The sequence below is a fragment of the Betta splendens genome, chromosome 2, assembly GCF_900634795.4.
Source record: "Betta splendens chromosome 2, fBetSpl5.4, whole genome shotgun sequence".
NCBI lineage: Eukaryota > Metazoa > Chordata > Actinopteri > Anabantiformes > Osphronemidae > Betta > Betta splendens.
This window is the reverse complement of record NC_040882.2, coordinates 27,772,504-27,794,065: the sequence shown is the minus strand read 5'-3', so window position 1 is coordinate 27,794,065 and position 21,562 is coordinate 27,772,504. Positions and strand designations below refer to the sequence as shown.

At 49.3% G+C, this 21,562-nt stretch overlaps 3 protein-coding genes across 3 annotated transcripts; 2 read left to right on the top strand and 1 right to left on the bottom strand.

Annotated features, from left to right (window-relative positions):
* Window positions 1–1,319: 1,319 nt before the first annotated feature.
* On the top strand, window positions 1,320–7,950 carry LOC114843882 (lecithin retinol acyltransferase-like). Its single transcript, XM_029130704.3, has 6 exons — window positions 1,320–1,975; window positions 5,255–5,502; window positions 5,625–5,730; window positions 5,889–5,981; window positions 6,049–6,201; window positions 7,261–7,950. The coding sequence occupies exons 1-6, from the start codon at window positions 1,418–1,420 to the stop codon at window positions 7,414–7,416; spliced, it is 1,314 nt and encodes a 437-aa protein (XP_028986537.2). The 5' UTR covers window positions 1,320–1,417; the 3' UTR covers window positions 7,417–7,950.
* A 9,283-nt stretch (window positions 7,951–17,233) lies between these two features.
* On the top strand, window positions 17,234–19,515 carry LOC114843877 (uncharacterized). Its single transcript, XM_055503144.1, has 3 exons — window positions 17,234–17,772; window positions 18,175–18,522; window positions 19,505–19,515. Exons 1-3 carry the CDS (start codon window positions 17,259–17,261, stop codon window positions 19,513–19,515), a joined length of 873 nt encoding a protein of 290 aa, XP_055359119.1. The 5' UTR covers window positions 17,234–17,258.
* On the bottom strand, window positions 19,493–21,260 carry LOC114850375 (deoxyribonuclease-2-alpha-like). Its single transcript, XM_029142297.2, has 6 exons — window positions 21,145–21,260; window positions 20,904–21,045; window positions 20,668–20,746; window positions 20,412–20,573; window positions 20,114–20,314; window positions 19,493–20,023 (listed from the first exon to the last, which is right to left on the bottom strand). The coding sequence occupies exons 1-6, from the start codon at window positions 21,234–21,236 to the stop codon at window positions 19,692–19,694; spliced, it is 1,008 nt and encodes a 335-aa protein (XP_028998130.2). The 5' UTR covers window positions 21,237–21,260; the 3' UTR covers window positions 19,493–19,691.
* Between the last annotated feature and the right edge of the window lie 302 nt (window positions 21,261–21,562).

Below are 21,562 nucleotides of genomic sequence, written 5' to 3'. Positions count from 1 at the left end.
TTAAAGAAGATGATGGTCCAATGGACCCGGGTTTTGTCCATGCTCAGGTCTGTGGCTGCAGAGTCCGTTTGAGTCCTGACTCTAAAACCAATGTAGCTGTATTTGCTCTCCAAACCTGTGACATGATGCTAATGCAGGTTTTGTTTCAAACTATCTGCTTAATCCTCCTCCTCGGAGCTGCAGAGCGCCGCCCCCTGCGGAGCAGACACACACTGACCTCATCCTCCACCCGTCACTCAGCTCCATTCAGCCTTTGACTGCAGCACAGTCGGGGTCACATCAACACTCACTCAGCGCCGGAGCTCATCCTTCAGCCATTCGACACCACTCGGGGTGAAGCTCAACAGGAGTCGCCTCTAATCCTGCTCTGCTTAAAGGGGAGGAGAAGTGGCTGATGGGAGCAAAAGGCTGCAGCAGCTTCATGTAACAGATCTGTGAATTATAGCTCTGCGTCAGAGACCGGTGTGTGTGTGTGTGTGTGTGACAAAAATGTCCTCACTTTGGTAGGAAAATACGTTTTTTGGTTCACTCACTCGCTCACTTTGATGCAAGTACACACACACACACACACACACACACACACACACACACACTTTTATTGCTGACACTATTTACTATTTCTGCACACGCTGCAGTCCCTGGTGCTGATAACATTTAGATAACTTTGTTTCAATTTAGATATATAATATTCATATTCAACTTGATCCCACGTTCACCTCATGTGTGACACCGTGGAGGATGCGAGGTCACGTTATCTCCCACAGATAAAACCAGAGTTCAGAGCAGGCTGCCATAAACACCATGTGCACCCTCAGCACATGTCAGCATCAGTCAGGAAGACACGGAGCAGCTGGAACCGGGTTCTCCAGCAGGTTCTACGGTTCTTTACGGTTCTCTGTGCTGTGTTGAACCTCGCTTCCCTGTGAGCATCGTCCTGAGGATGAAGATGAGGATGAGGACTGGAAAGCGAGCTGCATCCGCTGCTGTTCAGACACGAGGCTCCGCTATCGGCTGAACTTTAGAGCTGTGGCGACTGGTGCTGGTCTGGACTTCGTTCATTAAAGCTCTGCCCAGAAGCCAAGGGCGCCTCCTGATGCTTGTATTTGACTACGTGCAGAGTGAGGATCTGATCCTTCCTCGCACCAACCGACCACAGCCACAGCTTTGACCTCAACAGACCGACGCGTCCTGACGCTTCCAGCTGCTGAAGGGGCGCGTGCGTCCACCCGCTGTACAAACTCCAACTAAAGTCTCCTTTGACGTCAAGTCCCTCCTCCTTCTCCTCTTCCTCTTCCCCCCCCCCCCCCCCCCCCCCCCCCCCCCCCAGCCTCCCGGAGCAGGACGCGTCTCCAGGGCACAGAAGGACGCAGACGCGGCTCGCTCCGTCCGTTTCCGCCTGTGGGAGCGCTTTGCAGCCATGTTGGACACGCTCATCTTCCTGCTGGAGAAGCTCTTCCTGCTCGCGCACGTCAAGCTGAGCAGCCTGCTGCCTCCTCGGGGCCGCAGCTGCGAAGACGCGCCCTCCTCCAGGCGCTGCGACCGGGACGACGCCGCGCCGTGGCTCCAGTTCCAGCGCGGAGACCTGCTGGAGGTCCCGCGGACGCTCTTCACGCACTTCGGCATCTACCTGGGCGAGGACCGCGTGGCGCACCTCATCCCCGACGTCCTGCCGGCGCTCACCGCCGACAGCCGCCACATCCGAGAGATGGTGAGCAACACGCGGCTGCTGCTCGGGGTTCTGTCCAAGCGCGCCAGCGTCCGCGTGGACTCCGTGGAGGACTTCGCGTACGGAGCCGGGATCGTGCCCAACGCCTTGGACCGAGCCGTGGTTCCGAGCCCGCTGTGCGCGGAGGAGGTGGCGGCGCGCGCGGAGCGGCTGGTCGGCCCCGTGTCCTACAGCCTGCTGTGGAACAACTGCGAGCACTTCGTCACCTACTGCCGCTACGGGACGGCGCGGAGCCTGCAGACCGAGAAGGTGAGGATCCGCTTTTACGCGCGTGGAGCGGCTTTTACGCGCGTGGAGCGGCTTTTGCGCGAGTAAAATGGCTTTTACGCGCGTGGAGCGGCTTTTGCGCAAGTAGAGCGGCTTTCGCGCGCATGGAGCGGCTTTCGCGCGCATGGAGCGGCTTTACGCGTATGGAGCGGCTTTTACGCGCGTGGAGCGGCTTTTGCGCGAGTAGAGCGGCTTTCACGCGCGTGGAGCGGCGCCCGCTTTGACGCCAGACGCAGATTTGACGCACTTTGCTGCGCTGCTGAGCGCAGGGTGGTGCTTTTAAAGCCCGGTTCGCATTCTGTTGGTCAGTGAGGACCCAGCCTGGTATTTGCCTGGTTTAGGTTTAGATCAGCCGGAGACCGTGTGCGCCTTTATGAAGCAACTGCCCGGTTCGTGAATGGACTCGTAGCCTCGCGTTACTGCGCGCTCGCTGCTGCGCTTCACGCGCTTCTTTAAACACATTCGGGCAGAGCGTTTATTGAACCTCCAGGTCCAGTCGCCCGTAAATGAAGCGTTCTGTTTCCAGCACATTTAACTATTAATCAGAGCCAGAGCCTCAGAGCTGCAGCTGAACTGTGTGTGAAGCCGCCTCCACCTCCACTCGTTGCTGTTGGAATTATGTGAAAATGACAGATAATCACAGTCGCTGAAGCCTGAGCTCCTTTTTCTGGAGCAGCCGTTGGTTTCTGTTGTTGCATTGAGTTTTTCCTTTTCGTAGCCTGGAAAACTTCATCCCCTCCTCAGAAACACAGCAGCAGTGTTTGAGCCTGGGACTGATTTAAACCAGGAAAATCTGGGCTGCTCCGTGGAAACGCTCAGAACAAGAGCTGCTTTCAGCGCCGGGCGTTCTGCCAGAACCGGTCCGGTCCTGATGATGAGGGCGCTGCTCCGGGTTCAGACCAGCTCCTCATTAGAACCCGACCCGTCGCTTCTCTGACATCAACCAACACCTGGAGAAACGTTCAGAACCTCAAAGACCTTTTACAGCCAGTGCATGAAGCAACGTCAGCGCCACCGTGGTCAGAACCAAGGGTTCTGTTCGGGCAAAGCGTGGGAAATGACTCTGATTCTTTCGCTTTTGTTGATAGACACATTCTAGGAGCGTCTGCAGACGGTGATGAACCGTTTAGATGCGTTAAACAGCTTTATATGAAGGACACAAAACCTGAGCACTGGTCCAATAATGAGCCTAAAGTCACCACCGTGTCCCGGACCTGCTTCATTTATTAAGCAAATGTTGCTTAAGAAGATCTAGTAATAATGGGTGTCATGTGTTCATGTTTAACTGATGAAACCCTAATAGATGCATCAAAGAAGAAGGTCTTTGGGTTTGTGTAACATGTGGCCGGGGGAGGTGTGTGGGGGTGGGGTGCATTCTCAGCTTCTCCTCCGGCTCCACAGACCGTTTCCTGATCCAGTTACACTTCCTGTAAAAGCTGAACATTGGAGCTGCTGCAGCGTCGCTCAGCTGAAGGTGGAGCTGAGCAGAGGCCCCACAATAAACCACAGCCACTCACGGCTGCTCAGGCTGCTTTTATGGGCTCGTTCTGGTTTCAGCCTCATCTCCTGTGTTTCAGTTCTGTCAGTGGCTGCAGTCGCTGATCCGGGACCAGCGCTGCGTCGTCCTGGCGGCGTTCCTGGGGCTGGTGTCCATGGGTTGTTTGGGCATTTCCTGCAGCACGGCGCTGCCCAGCGTTCTGGTCCCCTTCACCCTGTGGATGGTCAGTTAAACCGGGCCTGGACCTGGACTGGAGCGCTCGCCTCCTGCTACAGGGATGGAACGGATGGGGTGAAGGCTTAGCATTAGCAGCTTTAGCGTTAGCAGCTGGACAATAAATACAAATACGTGTCTATAACTATGGCTTTTCATTATCATTGTGTGTCCGTTGATTGCAGACTTTGTGTTTCTTTTTTAGCTTTTAAACATATCTTGGTTTTGAGCTGCTCATGTTCAGACGTTGAGGTCTAAGGTCTTTTACCAGTGTTTTGGATTCAGAGCCACTGACTCTGACGTCCAGTTTGAACGTTGACGCTGCTGTCGCCACGTTGTCGTCTCTTAGTAACAGACGCAGGACCATGGTTTTCACCTCCTGAACAGCGTGTCAGCTCTCCTGTAAATACCATGAAACCTCCAGACTCCTACATTTGTACAGAACCCATTTTATATGACAGTGTAACGTGTTGTTGTGTTTGGGTGTAAATAAAACCGATACAAGTCGTCTTGTTGAGTTCTTTTGGTTCTAGTGACATTTGACATGAACAGTTTTACAGTCACATCAGTGGAGGCTTCACTGGAGCTGGTGAATCTGAAGAGTCACGTCAGGGCAGTGTAAGTTTTTAAATCTGGTGTAAGGTTTAAATCTCTGGTATCTGCTGCTCTCTACTGGGAACTAGAGGGAAGTGAAGCAGAGGGAGCGTTGGTTTCAGCACAAAAATGAATCAAAACACAGAAAAATTCTCTGATGATTCAGGGAGCAACAGCTTCAAAGCCACACCTCAAGGAGGGGGCGGCTGAACCCCCACAAACAGCAACGTAGGAAAGCAGTGAAGGAACACAGGAGCCACCTGCTCAGGACAGAGACGAGGAGTCAGGGAGGAGATGAGGAGTCAGGACAGAGATGAGGAGTCAGGACAGAGATGAGGAGTCAGCGGAGACGAGGAGTCAACACAGAGAAAAGGAGTCAGGCAGAGGATTAGCATCTGGGCAGATTTACAGCTCTTCACATCTGGACCCAGGTCGTTTCAATGACCTTCAAGGATCTTCAAGGAACAGTTAAATGTTAATCCAGAACAGATGAAGCCTTTAAACAAGGGAGACTGTGGAACAGTCCCTCAGTTCCTCAGCGCCTGCGCCTCCTGTTCCTGTGACCAGGCTGAGGTTCTACCGTTCAGATGCGTTTTAGCACCAAACAGAGCCAGCGGTGGAAACGGGCCCTGACCCGGTTCTTTCTGGGTTCCTCTGGAGGAGTCAGAGCCTCAGCAGCTGCAGCCACTGAGGTCAAACACTGGCGCTGCTCAGTGAGGTCACAGCTCATTAAGCGTCTCGGGACCTGAGACCGCGTCAGAACCGCAGCTTCAGCCGGTTCCCAGAGAAAAGCTGTTCCCACCGAGTGTGAGCGGACGCTGCACGAAGGCTGCTAATCGGACTCTGAGCCATGGATCTGACAAACAGGACAACGGTGCAGACATTTGTGTCTCCTCTGCTTTTCTCTGGTTCTGGTTCTGGTTCTGGTTCTAACGGCTCTCCTCCTTCGCCTGCAGACTGAATCCACCCGTGAGGCGTCCGGCGCCACGTTCCCCTCTCTGTCTCCTCTGCAGCTCCTCGCTCTGCTCTTCATCTCTGTCCAGAGCCACAACCCAGAAGAACAGAGGAGGAAGAGGGAGGAAGAGGAGGAGGACGACCGGGCGGGAGAGAGGAGTAAATACGACCGGGGGTTCAGGAGAGGAGACCTGCTGGAAGTTCCCCGCACGCTCTTCACACACTTTGGGATCTACCTGGGAGGAGACAGGTGAGAGACCGGACCGTTGGCCTTTTAGCTCCACTCTTCCTCCTCCTCCTCCTCATCTTTCCTCCCTCTTCTCTCCCACAGCGTCCTCTCTGTCCTCCATTCATTTTGTCTCTTCTCCCCAGAGTGGCTCATTTCATCCCAGACATCGTGCCCGTGGTGTCATGTGACCAGCGTCGGGTCCGGCAGATGGTGACCAACACCAGGCTTCTACTGGGAGTTCTGGCCAAGGTTCTGCTGCTTGATGTTAAATCACCTCACACAGAATAAGAGCTGAGCTCTGGAGACAGTTTCCCTTTGTGTTGAGCTGTAGTGTTTAGTTGGACTACGATGACACATGTTGCGTGTGGAACCCAGAGGAGTGACTGGACTCCTCCCAGTCAACCCAGTGTGTCTCCTGTGTCCCACTCTGCAGCGCGAGAGTGGACTCTGTGGACGACTTCGCCTACGGGTCGCAGGTACTGATCAACACCATGGACGCGGTGAGTTCCTGGTGCAGGAGCAGAGTGGAGGTGGAGGCAGCAGCTGACGGCACCCTGCTGTGTGCAGGTGTGCAGCCGGCCGGCGCTGCCCAGCGAGGACGTGGCCCGCAGCGCGGAGCGGCTGCGGGGCCACGGCGGCTACAGCCTGCTGTGGTACAACTGTGAGCACTACGTCATGTACTGTCGCTACGGCGCCGCCGCCAGCTTCCAGACCTTCCAGGTAGAACCTGTAGATTCAACACGCAGCGCTGAGGCAGCGCTGCTCCAACGCTGAGTCAGCGCTGCTCCAACGCTGCTGTAAAACAGCCTGAAGCAAAGCTGCTGCACGCGGCCGCTGATCTCAGATCAGCGGCCGCGTGCTCTAATTAGATTAAGCTGCAACAGCTTAATCTAATTAGACACCCGGTCGTATTTTATAATTATAATCGTAATCGTAATTAGATTAAGCTGCAACAGCTTAATCTAATTAGACACCCGGTCGTATTTACTCCTCTCTCCCGCCCGGTCGTCCTCCTCCTCTTCCTCCCTCTTCCTCCTCTGTTCTTCTGGGTTGTGGCTCTGGACGGAGATGAAGAGCAGAACGAGGAGCTGCAGAGGAGACAGAGAGGGCACTGCGACGACGGACGCCTCACGGGTGGATTCAGTCTGCAGGCGAAGGAGGAGAGCCGTTAGAACCAGAACCAGAACCAGAACCAGAGAAAAGCAGAGGAGACACAAATGTCTGCACCGTTCTCCTGTTTGTCAGATCCATGGCTCAGAGGACGGACGTCAGGATCATGAAGCAGAGCAGCAGACTGAGTCTCTCACAGAGGCAGTTGATGAAAGCTCCTTTGTTTGTCTCTGAGGCCCGTTCTGGTTGGAAGCCTGTCATAAAATGAGTGAAACACTGAGTCAGGCAGGACGAGGACCAGGCAGCACAGACTAAAACGGTGTCAAGGACGATGAGGGCAGTGTCTCTGCAGAACTTCACTGATGCATTAAAATGTAAACACCTTGTTAATTACTCTCATTGAGCCTCAGCTGATTCAACCCATAACTTTGACTCATGGTGACGTAGGAGCGTGAAGCAGCACCGCCATCTAGTGGTCAGGTCAGGTCCTGACAGAACAACTGTAAAACCAACCCGCATGTGTGGAAACCAAAGGCACGGTTTCATGTGGAGCTCCTCCTGCAACAGAACCAGCTGCTCTGTGTTCTGCACAGTAAAGTCTGACACAGAACCAGGAGACTGGGCCACCAGAACCTACCGCTGACCCGCATCCTCTCTCCTGCTCCACAGTTCTGTAAGACAGTGAGGAAGCTGGTGCTGAGCCGGCGCGTCGCCATGGTGACGGCGGTGCTCGGGGCCTGTGTGCTCCTCTGCCTCCGAGCCGTGAGCATCTGGACCGGACCTCTGGCCGTCCTGCTGCCCTTCGTCATCTGGATGGCCTCGTAGCCAACTGGGCCCAGACGGAAGGCGTTTCTGCTGAGTTTGTAAAGAGCCTTGAGATGAACCTCGTGAAGTGGCACCACATTAATAAAACTAACTGAACTGAAACTCTGGGGGCGGCTCAAGTGGAAGTTACGGTTCCTCGATTATTTTAAGCAAAATTCAAACAATTAAAACGTGAATATACGTAACATTATCTGTCTGCTGCTTTAAATGTTGGTTACGTTTTGAGAGGAGGTGGTGAGAGGTGCAGCAGGTAATAGTGTTATGATTATGTTAGTTTCATTCAAACTAACTCCTGGCATGATGCATTTTGCAGAGAATCAAGTAGAATTCAAAGCTGGGACCACATTAATGTTTGAAATGATTTCCAGTTGTCTTCAAAATGTTGTTATGCTAGATAATTAAAGTTATGTAATTAAGGTTAGATAATTAAAGTTAGGTAATTAAGGTTAGATTAAGGTTAATTAATAACTGAGCCAACTTGGAGCCGTGGGAGCAGAACATGAACCCTCCAACTAACACAGACTCCTGACGAGACAAAACATAACAGAGGACATGACGTATGAAGCAGGTCCTGGGTTTTGCTGGGTTTTGAGCAGCGTCTTGGATGGAACCGTCAGCCTTCCTCTCCATTGACCTGTCCATCTGTCCACCAGTCTAGTATCTTCCTCATTGTCCTGTGGCTCAGATGTCCACTCCTGGATCTCTGGTCATCAGCTTGTCTCTATCTACAGCGTTTCCCCTCATCAAATCTACTGTGTCTCCTCCTTCATCTCCAGTGTTTCTGCTCGTGACCCTCGTGATAAGCACAGAATGCTCTGCCTTCAGATGTTTTGTGGCTCCAGTGGACTGGAGCTGCAGCGTCAACCTGTGGGTGGAGAGCTGAGAGGCAGAGAGACACAATCCATCCTACAGAGCCATAGTTAGAACACTGAGGTCGGTTATCACCTGTGGGCCTGTTGACTCCACACCCTGCTCTCATAACGACATGATCTGTGGAGGAAGGTTAGAAGAGCTGGAGGTCAGCAGTCAGATATGTGTCCCTGCTGTCGCTGTGCCTAGAAAGAATGGATCAAGGTGAGCTTCCTGGTTTCAAAACAAGGTCAGGACAACAGTGATGCTGAGAGTTTTACAGTTTTTCTCAGTCGCCTTAGTACAATTCTCAGATCAAAATATGTGTGTGCATTTCTCCAAACAATTTGTACAAACAGCAAAACACTGTGAATTTCTTGCAAAAGCCTGTAACTTGCTCAAAATCTTTAGTTCATCTCTCAAATTTTTATTTTTACGTCACTGAACATGTCAGTGGCGTCAGAATATCAAGTCCTTGTGTCATTGTCCACGAACAAAACAGTCAAATTACTTAGTCATGTTGTCAATATAACTGTGTACTTTGGAGGGTGGTTCTGACATAAACTATGGCTACAGTTTGGATGAAAATTACTGTAAAATGTAATTTACACCTTTTTGTTTGATTGCAAGAGACTGGACAATGGCAGCCTGTAGGGTCATTTGTTTATGTGGCTGGTGATCATAACTTTCCATCCTGAAACTATCATATACTTTGGCAGGTGATCTCCACTCTGACCCCTCTCTTCTTCAGGGATGAGATCTCTGTAGAGAGTTTCTACAAAGGTGATAAGATGCTCTGTGTTGTATGGACCAATTATGGGAATATGTGTAAGCACACCATTGTCAGACATAGAACATTGTGTTGTGCTCCAGCCATATGCCACTCTATTCTCACCCTCCGCGGGTGATCTCATCCACTTTCCAAGCTCGGGTCCTCTACCAGAGGCCAGGGAGCTTGAGGGTTCTGCGCAGTATCCTTGCTGTTCCTAGGACTGCACTTTTCTGCACTGAGATGTTGGATGTTTTTCCAGGGATCTGTCGTAGCCACTCCTCCAGTTTGGGGGTCACAGCCCCCAGTGCTCCGATCACCACAGGCACCACTGTGGCCTTCACCTTCCAAGCCTTCTCCAGTTCTTCTCTGAGCCCTTGGTATTTCTCTAGTTTCTCATGTTCCTTTTTCCTGATGTTGCCATTGCTTGGTATTGCCACATCCACCACTACGGCTTTCCTCTGCTCTTTGTCCACCACCACAATGTCTGGTTGGTTCGCCATTACCATTCTGTTTGTCTGTATCTGGAAGTCCCACAGGATCTTGGCTCGCTCGTTCTCTACCACCTTGGGAGGTGTTTCCCACTTTGACCTTGGGGTTTCCAGTCCATACTCTGCACAGATGTTCCTGTATACTATGCCAGCCACTTGGTTATGGCGTTCCATGTATGCTTTCCCTGCCAGCATCTTACACCCTGCAGTTATGTGCTGGACCGTCTCAGGGGCCTCTTTGCACAGTCTACACCTTGGGTCTTGTCTGGTGTGGTAGATCTGGGCCTCTATGGCTCGGGTGCTCAGGGCTTGCTCCTGTGCAGCCAGGATGAGTGCCTCTGTGCTGTCCTTCAGCCCAGCCCTTTCAAGCCATTGGTAGGATTTGTTGAGATCAGCCACTTCAGTTATGTTCCGGTGGTACATCCCGTGCAAGGGCTTGTCCTCCCATGATGGTCCCTCTTCCAGCATCTCATCCTCTGTTCTCCACTGCCTGAGACATTCACTCAGCACGTCATCTGTCGGGGCCTTATCCTTGATGTACTTATGGATCTTGCATGTTTCATCTCGGATAGTGGCTCTCACGCTCACTAGTCCTCGGCCTCCTTCCTTGCGGCTAGCGTACAGTCTCAGGGTGCTGGATTTGGGGTGGAACCCTCCATGCATGGTGAGGAGCTTTCGTGTCTTAACATCTGTGGTCTGTATCTCTTCCTTTGGCCACCTTATTATTCCCGCAGGGTATCTGATCACTGGCAGAGCATAGCTGTTTATTGCCCGGGATTTGTTCTTGCCATTGAGCTGGCTTCTTAGGACTTGCCTTACTCGTTGGAGGTATTTGGCTGTTGCCGCATTCCTTGTTGCCTGTTCAAGGTTGCCGTTTGCCTGTGGTATTCCAAGGTACTTGTAATTGTCCTCAATGTCTGCTATTGTTCCTTCTGGGAGTGAGACCCCTTCTGTGTGGATTACCTTGCCTCTCTTTGTCACCATCCTCCCACATTTCTCGAGCCCGAATGACTTCCCGATGTCTGAGCTGTAGATCCTGGTGGTGTGGATCAGCGAGTCGATGTCTCGCTCATTCTTAGCGTACAGCTTGATGTCATCCATGTAGAGTAGGTGACTTATGGTGGCCCCATTCCGGAGTCGGTATCCATAGCCAGTCTTGTTTATTATTTGGCTGAGGGGGTTCTGACCTATGCAGAACAGCAGTGGGGACAGTGCATCTCCTTGGTATATGCCACATTTGATGGATACTTGGGCAAGTGGCTTCCCATTGGCTTCAAGGGTGGTTCTCCACAACCTCATCGAGTTTGCAATGAAGGCCCTTAGAGTTCTGTTGATGTTGTACAGCTCCAAGCATTCAGTGATCCATGTGTGTGGCATTTTGTCATAGGCTTTCTTGTAGTCGATCCAGGCTGTGCACAGGTTGGTGTGTCACATTCTGCAGTCTTGGGCGACTGTTCTGTCTACCAGGAGTTGGTGTTTGGCTCCTCTGGTATCCTTACTAATGCCCTTCTGTGCTTCGCTCATGTATTGACCCATGTGTCCACTTATCTTAGCTGCGATGATGCCTGACATGAGCTTCCATGTTGTGGAGAGGCAGGTTATTGGCCGGTAGTTGGATGGGACTGTACCCTTTGAGGGATCCTTCATTATCAGTATCGTTCGCCCGTCGGTTAGCCATTCAGGGTGAGTCCCATCCCTTAGCAGCTGGTTCATTTGTGCTGCCAGGCGCTCATGGATTGCAGTGAGCTTCTTTAGCCAGTAGGCGTGGATCATGTCAGGGCCAGGTGCTGTCCAGTTTTTCATACCTGAGACTCTATGTTGGATGTCTGCCACTGTGATAGTCACTGGATTCTGTTCAGGGAGGTTACTGTGGTCTTCCCTCAGATCCACCAGCCACTGTGCATCCCTGTTGTGTGACGCCTCCCTCTCCCATTTACCCTTCCAGTACTGTTCAGTTTCCAGCCTTGGTGGGTCTGCTCTGTTGTTATTACCCTGCCATTGAGAGTACACTTTCGCAGGTTGTGTTGCGGTTTATTCGTCTGGCTTCGTTGTCTCTGGTGTATCTCTTTAGGCGGCTGGCCAAGGCTTGTAGCCTTTGCTTGGCAATCTCGAGTGCTTCAGGTATGGGCATCTGGCTGTACCTCTTAGGCATTGGTCTTTTCATTGCACCTCTCTGGGCCTCTGTCATTTGGCTCACTTCCCTCCGAGCTGCCTTGATTTTTGCCTCCAACCTTCGTTTCCATGGTGGGTATTGTTTCTCATGGCTCCCATGGTTGCTCTTATAGCCGAGCACCAGGATCACTGATGCTGAAGCGTATATCAGCTCATTGGTTTCTGTGATTGTTGTGGTAGGGTTCGCTCTCAATGCTGCATTCACATCTTCCATGAGACTTTCTGATGGTACTTCACTTAGCCGTTGTAGTGGGGTTCGGGGTTGCCTGTTCAGTCTCGCCATGATCTTATCTTTCAGGTCAGTCGCTGCCTCGCTCAGCGTATCTGTGCCTATTCGGGCTTCGTACCCAGTTTCCGGTTGGGGAGATGGTGAAACCTCCCCTCTGACCTGGCGTCCTGGCTCCCTGTTGCCGTAGCATTTGTGTTGTATGTCGTCAATCTCAAGTTGTGATAGCAGTTGCCGTTTGTGGATGTTGGAACACTGAGCTACTAGTTGCTTCGCCGTCAGCCTTGAATGTGGGTTTCTCCGTTCCCATTCACCGCACATTCTTTGCATGTAACCCCTCTGACTAGGGTTACTTGAGTAGTAGCATTCCAACAGAGCCTTGTTCTGTCACAGTCCAGGTCATTTAGTTTAGTTAATTACTCATTTCCGGTTTTATTTTGTCACCACTTCCTGTCTCAGTCATTGTTAGTTTCAGCCAGCCTTACTTCCTGATTCTAATCAACTCACCTGCTACCCATCTAGTCATCATCACTCAGTACTTAAGCACCACCTCTCACCCCAGCACCTTGCCAGATTGTCTTTGTGTTATAGCCAGCAGTCCAGCATTATTTGATATCCTGATTTGTGTGACCGACCCTGTTTTTCCCTGACCTTGCTGCCTGCCTCATCTGAGATACTGCCTTGCCGTAAGCCTGACGTAAGCCTGCCTTTTGACCACCGACTGTCTGATCCATGCCTGTACCGCTACTGCCTCGGTTGTGTATTGAGCCTTGCCTGCCTGACTACGAGTACGAATAAATTCTTATTATTCACCGAGCTTTGTCTCCACCGTGCAAGTCCTGCAACTTAACCGGTTTGAGGAGTCAGACTAATGCACAGTGAACTATATAATACATTTTCATCAACATAAACAATGACATAAACAATTTGATAATGTAGCAAAGAGCAGAGAATTGTACATAATCATTTGAATGGATGTAACAAAGCATTTGTAGTGAGAAACTGCTTATATGATGTGAACACGTGACATCAAGATGTGAAGATTGAACTAATAGTTTTGAGAATTTCATTCTGACCTTAGAATTGTACTAAAGCTACTAAATCTCAGTTTTTTATTTTTGTAAAAATGTGTCTATTAACTCGTATAATTTTCTTTGTACTTTATAATTGTATGTGTGTTGGTTTTTCACAACGTTTGTGGTCATAATGTGAGAAAAGGAAAGGTTTGAGGGGTGTGAATATTTTTATATTATATATTTTTGCCACAAATTCAAAAAAAGCTAATATACGACAAGCAATGGCACTGTTGGTGAGTTCCACAGTGCTGACGGTGCAGGTTGGTGCTGAAGGATGCACAGGAGTACGATGGACTTCCTACTGACGGCCGTCATCAAATAAACTCACCGCAAACGTTAAGAAGGCAGCTGCAGAGGGGTGATGAGTTCATACACATTATATACACTTATGTACACACAGGGTACGGACTCAAAGACAAGTAAATGGAGTCAAATACACAGGAGGTGGAGATGTTGAACACAGTTTATGGAGTCAGAGGGTGGAGGCTGTTTGGGTCCCAGCACATACAGGATAACGAGAACTGACACACGGCTGAAACAGCAGGAAGGACGTTTAGTGAAGAGATAAAGAGCAAGATTAAAGACTGGGAGGAAGTGAAGGCAGAACATACGACAACAAACAAAGGTACCACTGGTAGAAGTTAATGGGAATCAGAGGAGGATGTGATCCGCAGGACGAGATTTGGGCACTGTTATGTAAAAATTGTACTTTTCTGCTTCTTGTGTTCATTTCTGACCTCTGTATAGCAACTATGCATTCTGTACTTGTTGATTAGACCCAGAACTGAACATTCTCAGACAAACAATCTATCTGCCTCTCAAGGTTCTGTCGCACATTAAGTGTCGTGTGTGTGACATCTAATGTTGTGTTTGAATGACTGATTGTTTATGGTCTGTGTCTGCCTTTTACCCCTGGTCTCTGGCTCCTTCCAATACCAGACCCAAGGCCGTAAACCTAGTGCATTCTCCCTGTCCCTTCCCTTCTGATAGAACGGCACCCAGGATGAAGGAGTGTAGAGCAGTGTTTCATGTTTCTGGAAAAGAAAAGAATTATGGAAACTGCCTTTTTTAAGGAGGGTAAGAAATAGAGTGGTTTTTAACACAGAAGGTGGCGGTAATGTTACAGGGAAATGTGGAAACCAGTAAAAGCCAGAAGACTGTCTCACTGTTTTCACCCGAACAGCCGGTTTATTTTATTCGTCTGGCTTCGTTATCTCTGGTGTATCTCTTTAGGCGTCTGGCCAAGGCTTGTAGCCTTTGCTTGGCAGTTTCGAGTGCTTCAGGTATGGTCATCTGGTTGTACTTCTTAGGCATCGGTCTTTTCATTGCACCTCTCTGGGCCTCTGTCATTTGGCTCACTTCCCAATGAGCTGCCTTGATTTTTGCCTCCAACCTTCGTTTCCATGGTGGGTATTGTTTCTCATGGCTCCCATGGTTGCTCTTATAGCCAAGCACCTCTAGGATCACTGATGCTGAAGCGTATATCAGCTCATTGGTTTCTGTGATTGTTGTGGTAGGGATCGTTCTCAATGCTGCATTCACAACTTCCATGAGACTTTCTGATGGTACTTCACTTAGCTGTTGTAGTGGGGTTCGGGGTTGCCTGTTCAATCTCGCCATGATCTTATCTTTCAGGTCAGTTGCTGCCTCGCTCAGCGTATCTGTGCTTATTGGGGCTTCGTACCCAATTTCCGGTTGGGGAGATGGTGAAACCTCCCCTCTGACCTGGCGTCCTGGCTCCCCCTTGCCGTAGCATTTGTGTTGTATCTCGTCAATCTCAAGTTGTTATAGCAGTTGCCGTTTGTGGATGTTGGAACACTGAGCTACTAGTTGCTTCGCCGTCAGCCTTGAATGTGGGTTTCTCCGTTCCCATTCACCGCACATTCTATTCATGTAACCTCTCTGACTAGGGTTACTTGAGTAGTAGCATTCCAACAGTGCTCTGTTCTCGCATCTTAGCCATTTCTTTCTTATGTGTATGTATGTACAAGGGATTATGGGTAATCTTCAAAAGCGCGAAGGATTTCCCCAGAGGTAACGTGCCTGTGAATGTGCCCGTGGGCAAAGTGTGTAAACTTTATAAAAAATATATATATGAAAGTTTTACCAGTACTATGAGGCTGATGGTAGCTGTATGTTAATTGTGTTCGCCATGGTTTTGTTAACTTATGAACCATTTTGTCTGTGTTTGGGCTTAAAATGTTGAAGCTTTAAGCTAGCTAGCTAACTCTAGTGGTGCTGTCTCTCCAGACGGAGCGTGTACAAGCAGAGTGCCCACAGCACATGATCCTGTTTTGCCTTTTTCCCTTTTCCCTTGTGAAACTACAGGTATGTCATTATTGCTAGATATTATATTTGTTATCTGGCCCAGTTACATGTTTTAATTGGAGCTGTAATTTGTTGTTAAGTGTTTTATATTGTATGAAAATATAAGAAGTGTAACGGTACAGTGTAAGCTACACTGTAGGTATGTTTTATTTCGTATTAATTATTCTTTACTGTTGTAAGGTTAGGATAATTTTTGTTTATTTATTTTTATCTTATTCATAAACACACAGTCCACTATATGATCTCATTATAGACAGTTGTGAACTATGTATGGGTAATCTTCAGAAGCGCGAAGGATCTCCCCAGAGACGGAGCGTGTACAAGCAGAGTGCCCACAGCACATGATCCTGTTTTGCCTTTTTCCCTTTTCCCTTGTGAAACTACAGTTGCTGAATAAACCTGCTGTTACCAACATCTAGAGCAGCTCCGAGTGGTCATTCACAAAGAAAAGAAAAGAGACAGACAGAAGACATGACATCAGAGGTCACACCGACACATCTACACACACTCACATCTAATTACTGGCTAAAGTTTTATTATACATGTTATTACATAGATGAAGATGAACCCTTACAGAGAAGGAGTTGTACAGGCTGATGGCACCGGTAGGAAGGATCTCTGGTGGCGTTCTGTGAAGAACCTGATACTGATGAGTCTCTAGCTGAAGCTGATCCTCTGTCCAGCCACACACTGTGTAGGGGTGGAGGTGTTGTCTAGGATGGAGAGGAGAAGGAAGGTTCTCCGCTGGCGTTCTGTGGAGAACCTGATACTGATCAGCCTCTGACGATGTCCCCATTGTTGGAAAAATCAAGTTATATTCTTTGGTTTTACAGCAGCAAAACGACAAAAAACAGGACAGAACAAAACAACAGTAAACTGCAGTAAATACGGTGTTCAAGGTAAATTAAAGTAATTTAAGTTTAGAAAGAGCTGATATAATAAAGTACACGGTAACACGTGACGAGTCAGAGTTTGATCTGAGATGAACATGAGGCTGTGGAGGAACTCGAGCGCTGGCAGCTGTTTACACACGTTTATATTAAAAGAAATATGTAACAAATCTAGATTCATTTTAATAGTTAAAACATGAACAAAACATCGACTAGTTCAAACTAAACCTGGTTTATTATTGTCTATTATTGTCATTACAGGCTCCATAATGGAGCGTTCATGATGACAGAATGGATCAGGCACATTATGGTCTGTAACTAAACATAAACTCATTCTAAGTAAGTGGTTCAGGACCGATGTCACAGCAGAAGCTCGGTTATTGTTGTGTCCTTCCAACGTGTCCACCACAACAGCAGGAGAACTCCACGTGTACTGGGACGCGTGTACTGGGACGCCAGCTCGTGTACTGGGACGCGTGTACTGGGATGCGTATACTGGGACACCAGTTCGTGTACTGGGATGTGTGTACTAGGACGCACATACTGGGACGCCAGCACGTGTACTGGGACGCGTGTACTGGGACTCCAGCACGTGTACTGGGACGTGTGTACTGGGACGTGTGTACTGGGACGCCAGCTCGTGTACTGGGATTTGTGTAATGGGAGGCGTGTACTGGGACGCGCATACTGGGACGCGCATACTGGGACGCGCATACTGGGACGCGTATACTCGGACGCGTATACTGGGACGCCAGCGCGTGTACTGGGACGCGCATACTGGGACGCCAGCGCGTGTACTGGGACGTGCATACTGGGACGCCAGCGTGTGTACTGGGACGCGTGTACTGGGACGCCAGCGTCCTCGCCGGCTGCTCACAGCCACTTATAGTCACTCTGCAGTGTGCTGATTAATGGACAGGAGACTGTGTGTGGTTCCCTCACTGTTTTAAACCAGGATTGTTGGGTTAGGGCTCTCCACCAGTGACCCCCCCCCCCCCACACACACAGCTGCCACCAGCAGAGAACCAAACCGGACCCCTAATGTCCTCGATGGATCCTCTGTTCAAAGCCTCCAATGGGACCGTGGACACTCTTCTGTTTTCATACAACATTGGATCTGAAACTGGTGCTGCATGTTGTGTTGCAGCTGATCTGAGACCAGTGTCCGCTCTGAATGTGACACATTTGTTGTCTTCAGATGTGACCAACGTCACTGCAGAACCCGGACGGGATGCGACGCTGCCGTGTACCGGTTCTGTCCACACTGACATCCTGACAGTGGAGTGGAGACGAGCGGAGGAGATCGTGTGCGTCAACACTCGACCCGAGAGCAGCGCCCAGTGTGAAAATGAAGCCCTGCCATCGTTGCAGAACCGGGTCCAGCTGAGCAGCGGTTCCAAGGAGAGAGACGTGTCTTTGGTTCTGAACAACGTGACGAATGAAGATGACGGAACATACGAGTGTTATGTTCAACACACGATTGTGGGAGGAAACCACAGAGAGAGGCCTGATGAAATGACTCTGCTCTGCACCGTCCACCTGCAGGTAGAACCAGGTGGGTCAGAACCAGGTGGGCAAGAAACAGGTGGGTCAGTGAGTTTGGACCAGAACCAGATGGGTCAGAACCAGGTGGGTCAGTGAGTTTGGGTCAGAACCAGGTGGGTCAGGGAGTTTGGGTCAGAACCAGGTGGTCCAGATGGACCAGAACAAAGTGGGTCAGAACCAGCTGGACCAGAACCAGGTGGGTCAGTGAGTTTGGGTCAGTGGGTCATGTTGTTGAGACTTTGTAGCGAGCAGCTGCGATGAGTGATGTCATCAAAGAGGTAGAGATGGTTCTGTTGGGTTCTGATGACTCTCATCTGTTCTGATCCACATGGGACACGGCTCAAGAAATAGAAGGTGGAGTAAACGAGGATGGAGGAAACAAAAGTGGAACTTCTGTGGCATTAATTGCTGACGCTGCCGTGTACCGGTTCTGTCCACACTGACATCCTGACTGTGGAGTGGAGACGAGCGGAGGAGATCGTGTGCGTCAACACTCGACCCGAGAGCAGCGCCCAGTGTGAAAATGAAGCCCTGCCATCGTTTCAGAACAGGGTCCAGCTGAGCAGCGGTTCCAAGGAGAGAGACGTGTCTTTGGTTCTGAACAACGTGACGAATGAAGATGACGGAACATACAAGTGTTATGTTCAACACAACAATGTGGGAGGAAACCACAGAGAGAGGCCTGATGAAATGACTCTGCTCTGCACCGTCCACCTGCAGGTAGAACCAGGTGGGTCAGAACCAGGTGGGCAAGAAACAGGTGGGTCAGTGAGTTTGGACCAGAACCAGATGGGTCAGAACCAGGTGGGTCATTTAGTTTGGGTCAGAGCCAGGTAGGTCAGAACCAGGTGGGTCAGTGAGTTTGGACCAGAACCAGTTGGGTCAGTGAGTTTGGGTCAGAGCCAGATGGGTCAGTAAGTTTGGACCAGAACCAGGTGGGTCAGAACCAGGTGGGTCAGGGAGTTTGTGCCACAACCAGGTGGGTCAGTAAGTTTGGACCAGAACCAGGTGGGTCAGAACCAGGTGGGCCATGAATAATATGGTTTAATACAGTAAACTAAATAAATATTTAACCAGTATATGTTTAGTTCATCCGTTTTTCACCCACAGAATTAACTGTAATTAGGCTGTCATATAGAGACTGAGGACCATTGAATAGAAAGGTCAGTTAAACGCAGCTAAACGTTGTGTTGCATTAATTCAGATCTTTGCAGGCATTAATATAAAGACCTGCTTCATTCAGAGGCATGTGCTCTCTGCGCTCCTTTAATATTCTATTATAAGTATCTGAGCTGTTTCACCTGCGACTGATGGAACATGTTCAATAAAGTCAATAACCGAGTCTGAGTCTGATCATTAAAGTTTGAATTTGTGTTTATGACACGAGCTAAACCCAAACTAATATATTAACTATGTTATGAATCTGTCGCTGTTTTATTATTTATAGCTACGTACGAAATAACACATGTATTTGTGCCGTATGTTAAATGTTGTATGTAATAAAGTAGTGATCGTCCCTAAAAAGTTTCAAAAAGGTGCGGGTCAAAGCAAAGTGAGTGAATTGGAGTCTGCGCCGTAAAGACTCTCCACCTTCATGACGTCCATCTCCTCCACTCATGTCAGTAAGACGCTAGTTCGACGCCGCTTCTCTGGTTGAGGTAAATGTGGTGGAAATGTATCATGATTTTAATGGAAAACTTTATTTTGTAAATCAGGCTACTTCTGTCTTGTTTCTCATTCAGCTCAGATCTGACACATCAGTCATGATTTTATTTCTTATGCATCATCACATACAGTAGTTTTGTTACTCATTGGTGACTAAATGCCTGTACTGCATCTACAGTCATGTTTCACGGTTTTCTGCTGCTAAACAGTGGCAGCTTTTATTATTTGCTCTCAACCTGAGAGCTTCCTTCTCTTTGCCTGGCTTCAACAGTCCTCAAAGCCAGATATCACACTCCTGAAGGCTGCTTTGGTGACGCTGTGTTGGAGGCACAAAGCTCCTCCAGGCCGCTTGAACTGTGTCTCTGATCTGTTGGAATCGCCAACGCAGACCCAGTCGTTCTCAGACACGCACCACTTGGAGTGATCTGAGCCACACTTCCACTCCACGGTTGAGGAGAACGTGATGGATTCACTGTTGAACACCTTGGGTCCAGTGAGTGGACAGTAGGAACCACACCGGCCCCGTTGGCAGCCCCACGTCTGCGCGAACACGTTACTGTTGACTGCGTTTGCGATGGCGACGTAAAGATCCCCATCTGAAAGCGAGAAAAGCATCACATCATCGTCTCAAAGCGTGATGACGGACACTGTCCATCACAGGATTAACAAATTTATTAAAACCTCACCTGCTGCACCAGACGAGATCTTCTTGAAAAAACCTTTAAACAGTTGGTTCCCGTCTGACTTCAAGTCCTGGTACAGTTGTGTTTTTTGGTTGAGCTCGTCTTCCGGGATCCAAACGTTATAAAAATTCACGATGTCCACAGAAAACTTGTCTTCGTTTGCATATTCAAAAATATTAGCACTGATCAGCCGAAGGTGTTGTTCTGCAAACAGTGAAATCAGAGACAACGAGAGTAAGTGAGTCTTTCACTCTCCTATGAATGAATGAATGAATCACACTGAGCATCTGAGGACTGTTACCTATTTTTTTTAACTCTCCATTGGGGAACGTTACACAGATGAATGTCTGAGCTTTTGCCATTCCCGTCGTAGGAAAGAAGTTATTGCTGTGCTTTGAGAAGGGGAATCTGGGTGTGCTGTGCAGGAGCCAGACCACGTTATCGTCATCTACCATCACGATCCCTGAGGAGCACGAGAGGAGGGCTTCACATCATGGGCTCAGTGGGGTCACAGCTTTGATGAAGCTAAAGTTCAAATCTAAGACTGTTCTACAAACCTTTGCTGTGACCACATCCTGTCCTTGCGTAGCCGACTGGTGGTTGATCGTTATAACCTGCGTATCCACACGTTGGTGTCTGCAAGAAAGCAAATAACAGGAGAACCAAACACACTAATGTGTTGTAAGTGAGGAAGACAAGCAAGTGGTGGAGAGATGGACGGAACGGTGTGTCCTACTTTTATGCATCCACCACCTGATCAGTACGTGTATTAAAAGTGGCTAAACGTTCTCACCGGAGCAAAGATTGGGTCCAGGGTGTTCGCTAGGACACCAGATTGGTGGTTGATGGGCTTGGAGCCACTTTCAAAGCCATTGTTCATGCTTGGATCAATGTAATAAAAGTCATAGCTGTTTGGCCTCTTGTACAGAATGTACCTGTTGATGAAATAAGGTTGAGCAGCGCATCATGAGAAGCAAAGCATTTCAAGCATGTGCAGTGGTCACAGAGGAAGAGCTGCTGAAGACGAGCCTCACCAGTCCACTGCTGCACCCGCCTCGTTTTTACAGGAGAGGAGTCCTTCAGAGTCTGGACAGAGCAGAGCGACGGCGAGGAGAAGCCTCCACATCGTGACTGACCTTGAACAAAGGGAGACCAGTACAGTGGGAGCAGTTCAAAGTGAGCACCGTTTTTATATCAGTACAGTTGAGTCGCGGCTGCGCAATGGGTGCGTCGGTGACTAAGGACCTTTAATCCTGCAACCACAAGGCTGTATCTTCTCATAGCACAGTGGCCAAGCTGAGTCATTCTTGTTTTGGCTGTGGGAGTTCAATCCCTTGTCAATGCTCTACCCTTACAACTTCTTTTCTGAACAACATAGTTGATTTCTGAATTATTTTCTGTTCACTGCAAAGTTAGAATTTCTCAGTTTAGTTTAAGACAGACCTGCGCCAC

Excerpts from the sequence above, each read along its gene's own strand:
- LOC114843882 (XM_029130704.3), top strand. The coding sequence starts at position 1,418 with ATGTTGGACACGCTCATCTTCCTGCTGGAGAAGCTCTTCCTGCTCGCG. Across the intron at positions 5,503-5,624 it reads ATCTACCTGGGAGGAGACAG|AGTGGCTCATTTCATCCCAG; the intron begins GTGAGAGACCGG and ends TCTTCTCCCCAG. Across the intron at positions 6,202-7,260 it reads CCAGCTTCCAGACCTTCCAG|TTCTGTAAGACAGTGAGGAA; the intron begins GTAGAACCTGTA and ends CCTGCTCCACAG.
- LOC114850375 (XM_029142297.2), bottom strand. The coding sequence starts at position 21,236 with ATGTGGAGGCTTCTCCTCGCCGTCGCTCTGCTCTGTCCAGACTCTGAA. Across the intron at positions 21,046-21,144 it reads GCGGGTGCAGCAGTGGACTG|GTACATTCTGTACAAGAGGC; the intron begins GTGAGGCTCGTC and ends TTTCATCAACAG. Across the intron at positions 20,024-20,113 it reads GATCTCGTCTGGTGCAGCAG|ATGGGGATCTTTACGTCGCC; the intron begins GTGAGGTTTTAA and ends TCTCGCTTTCAG.
- LOC114843877 (XM_055503144.1), top strand. The coding sequence starts at position 17,259 with ATGTCCTCGATGGATCCTCTGTTCAAAGCCTCCAATGGGACCGTGGAC. Across the intron at positions 17,773-18,174 it reads CCACCTGCAGGTAGAACCAG|CGCTGCCGTGTACCGGTTCT; the intron begins GTGGGTCAGAAC and ends ATTAATTGCTGA.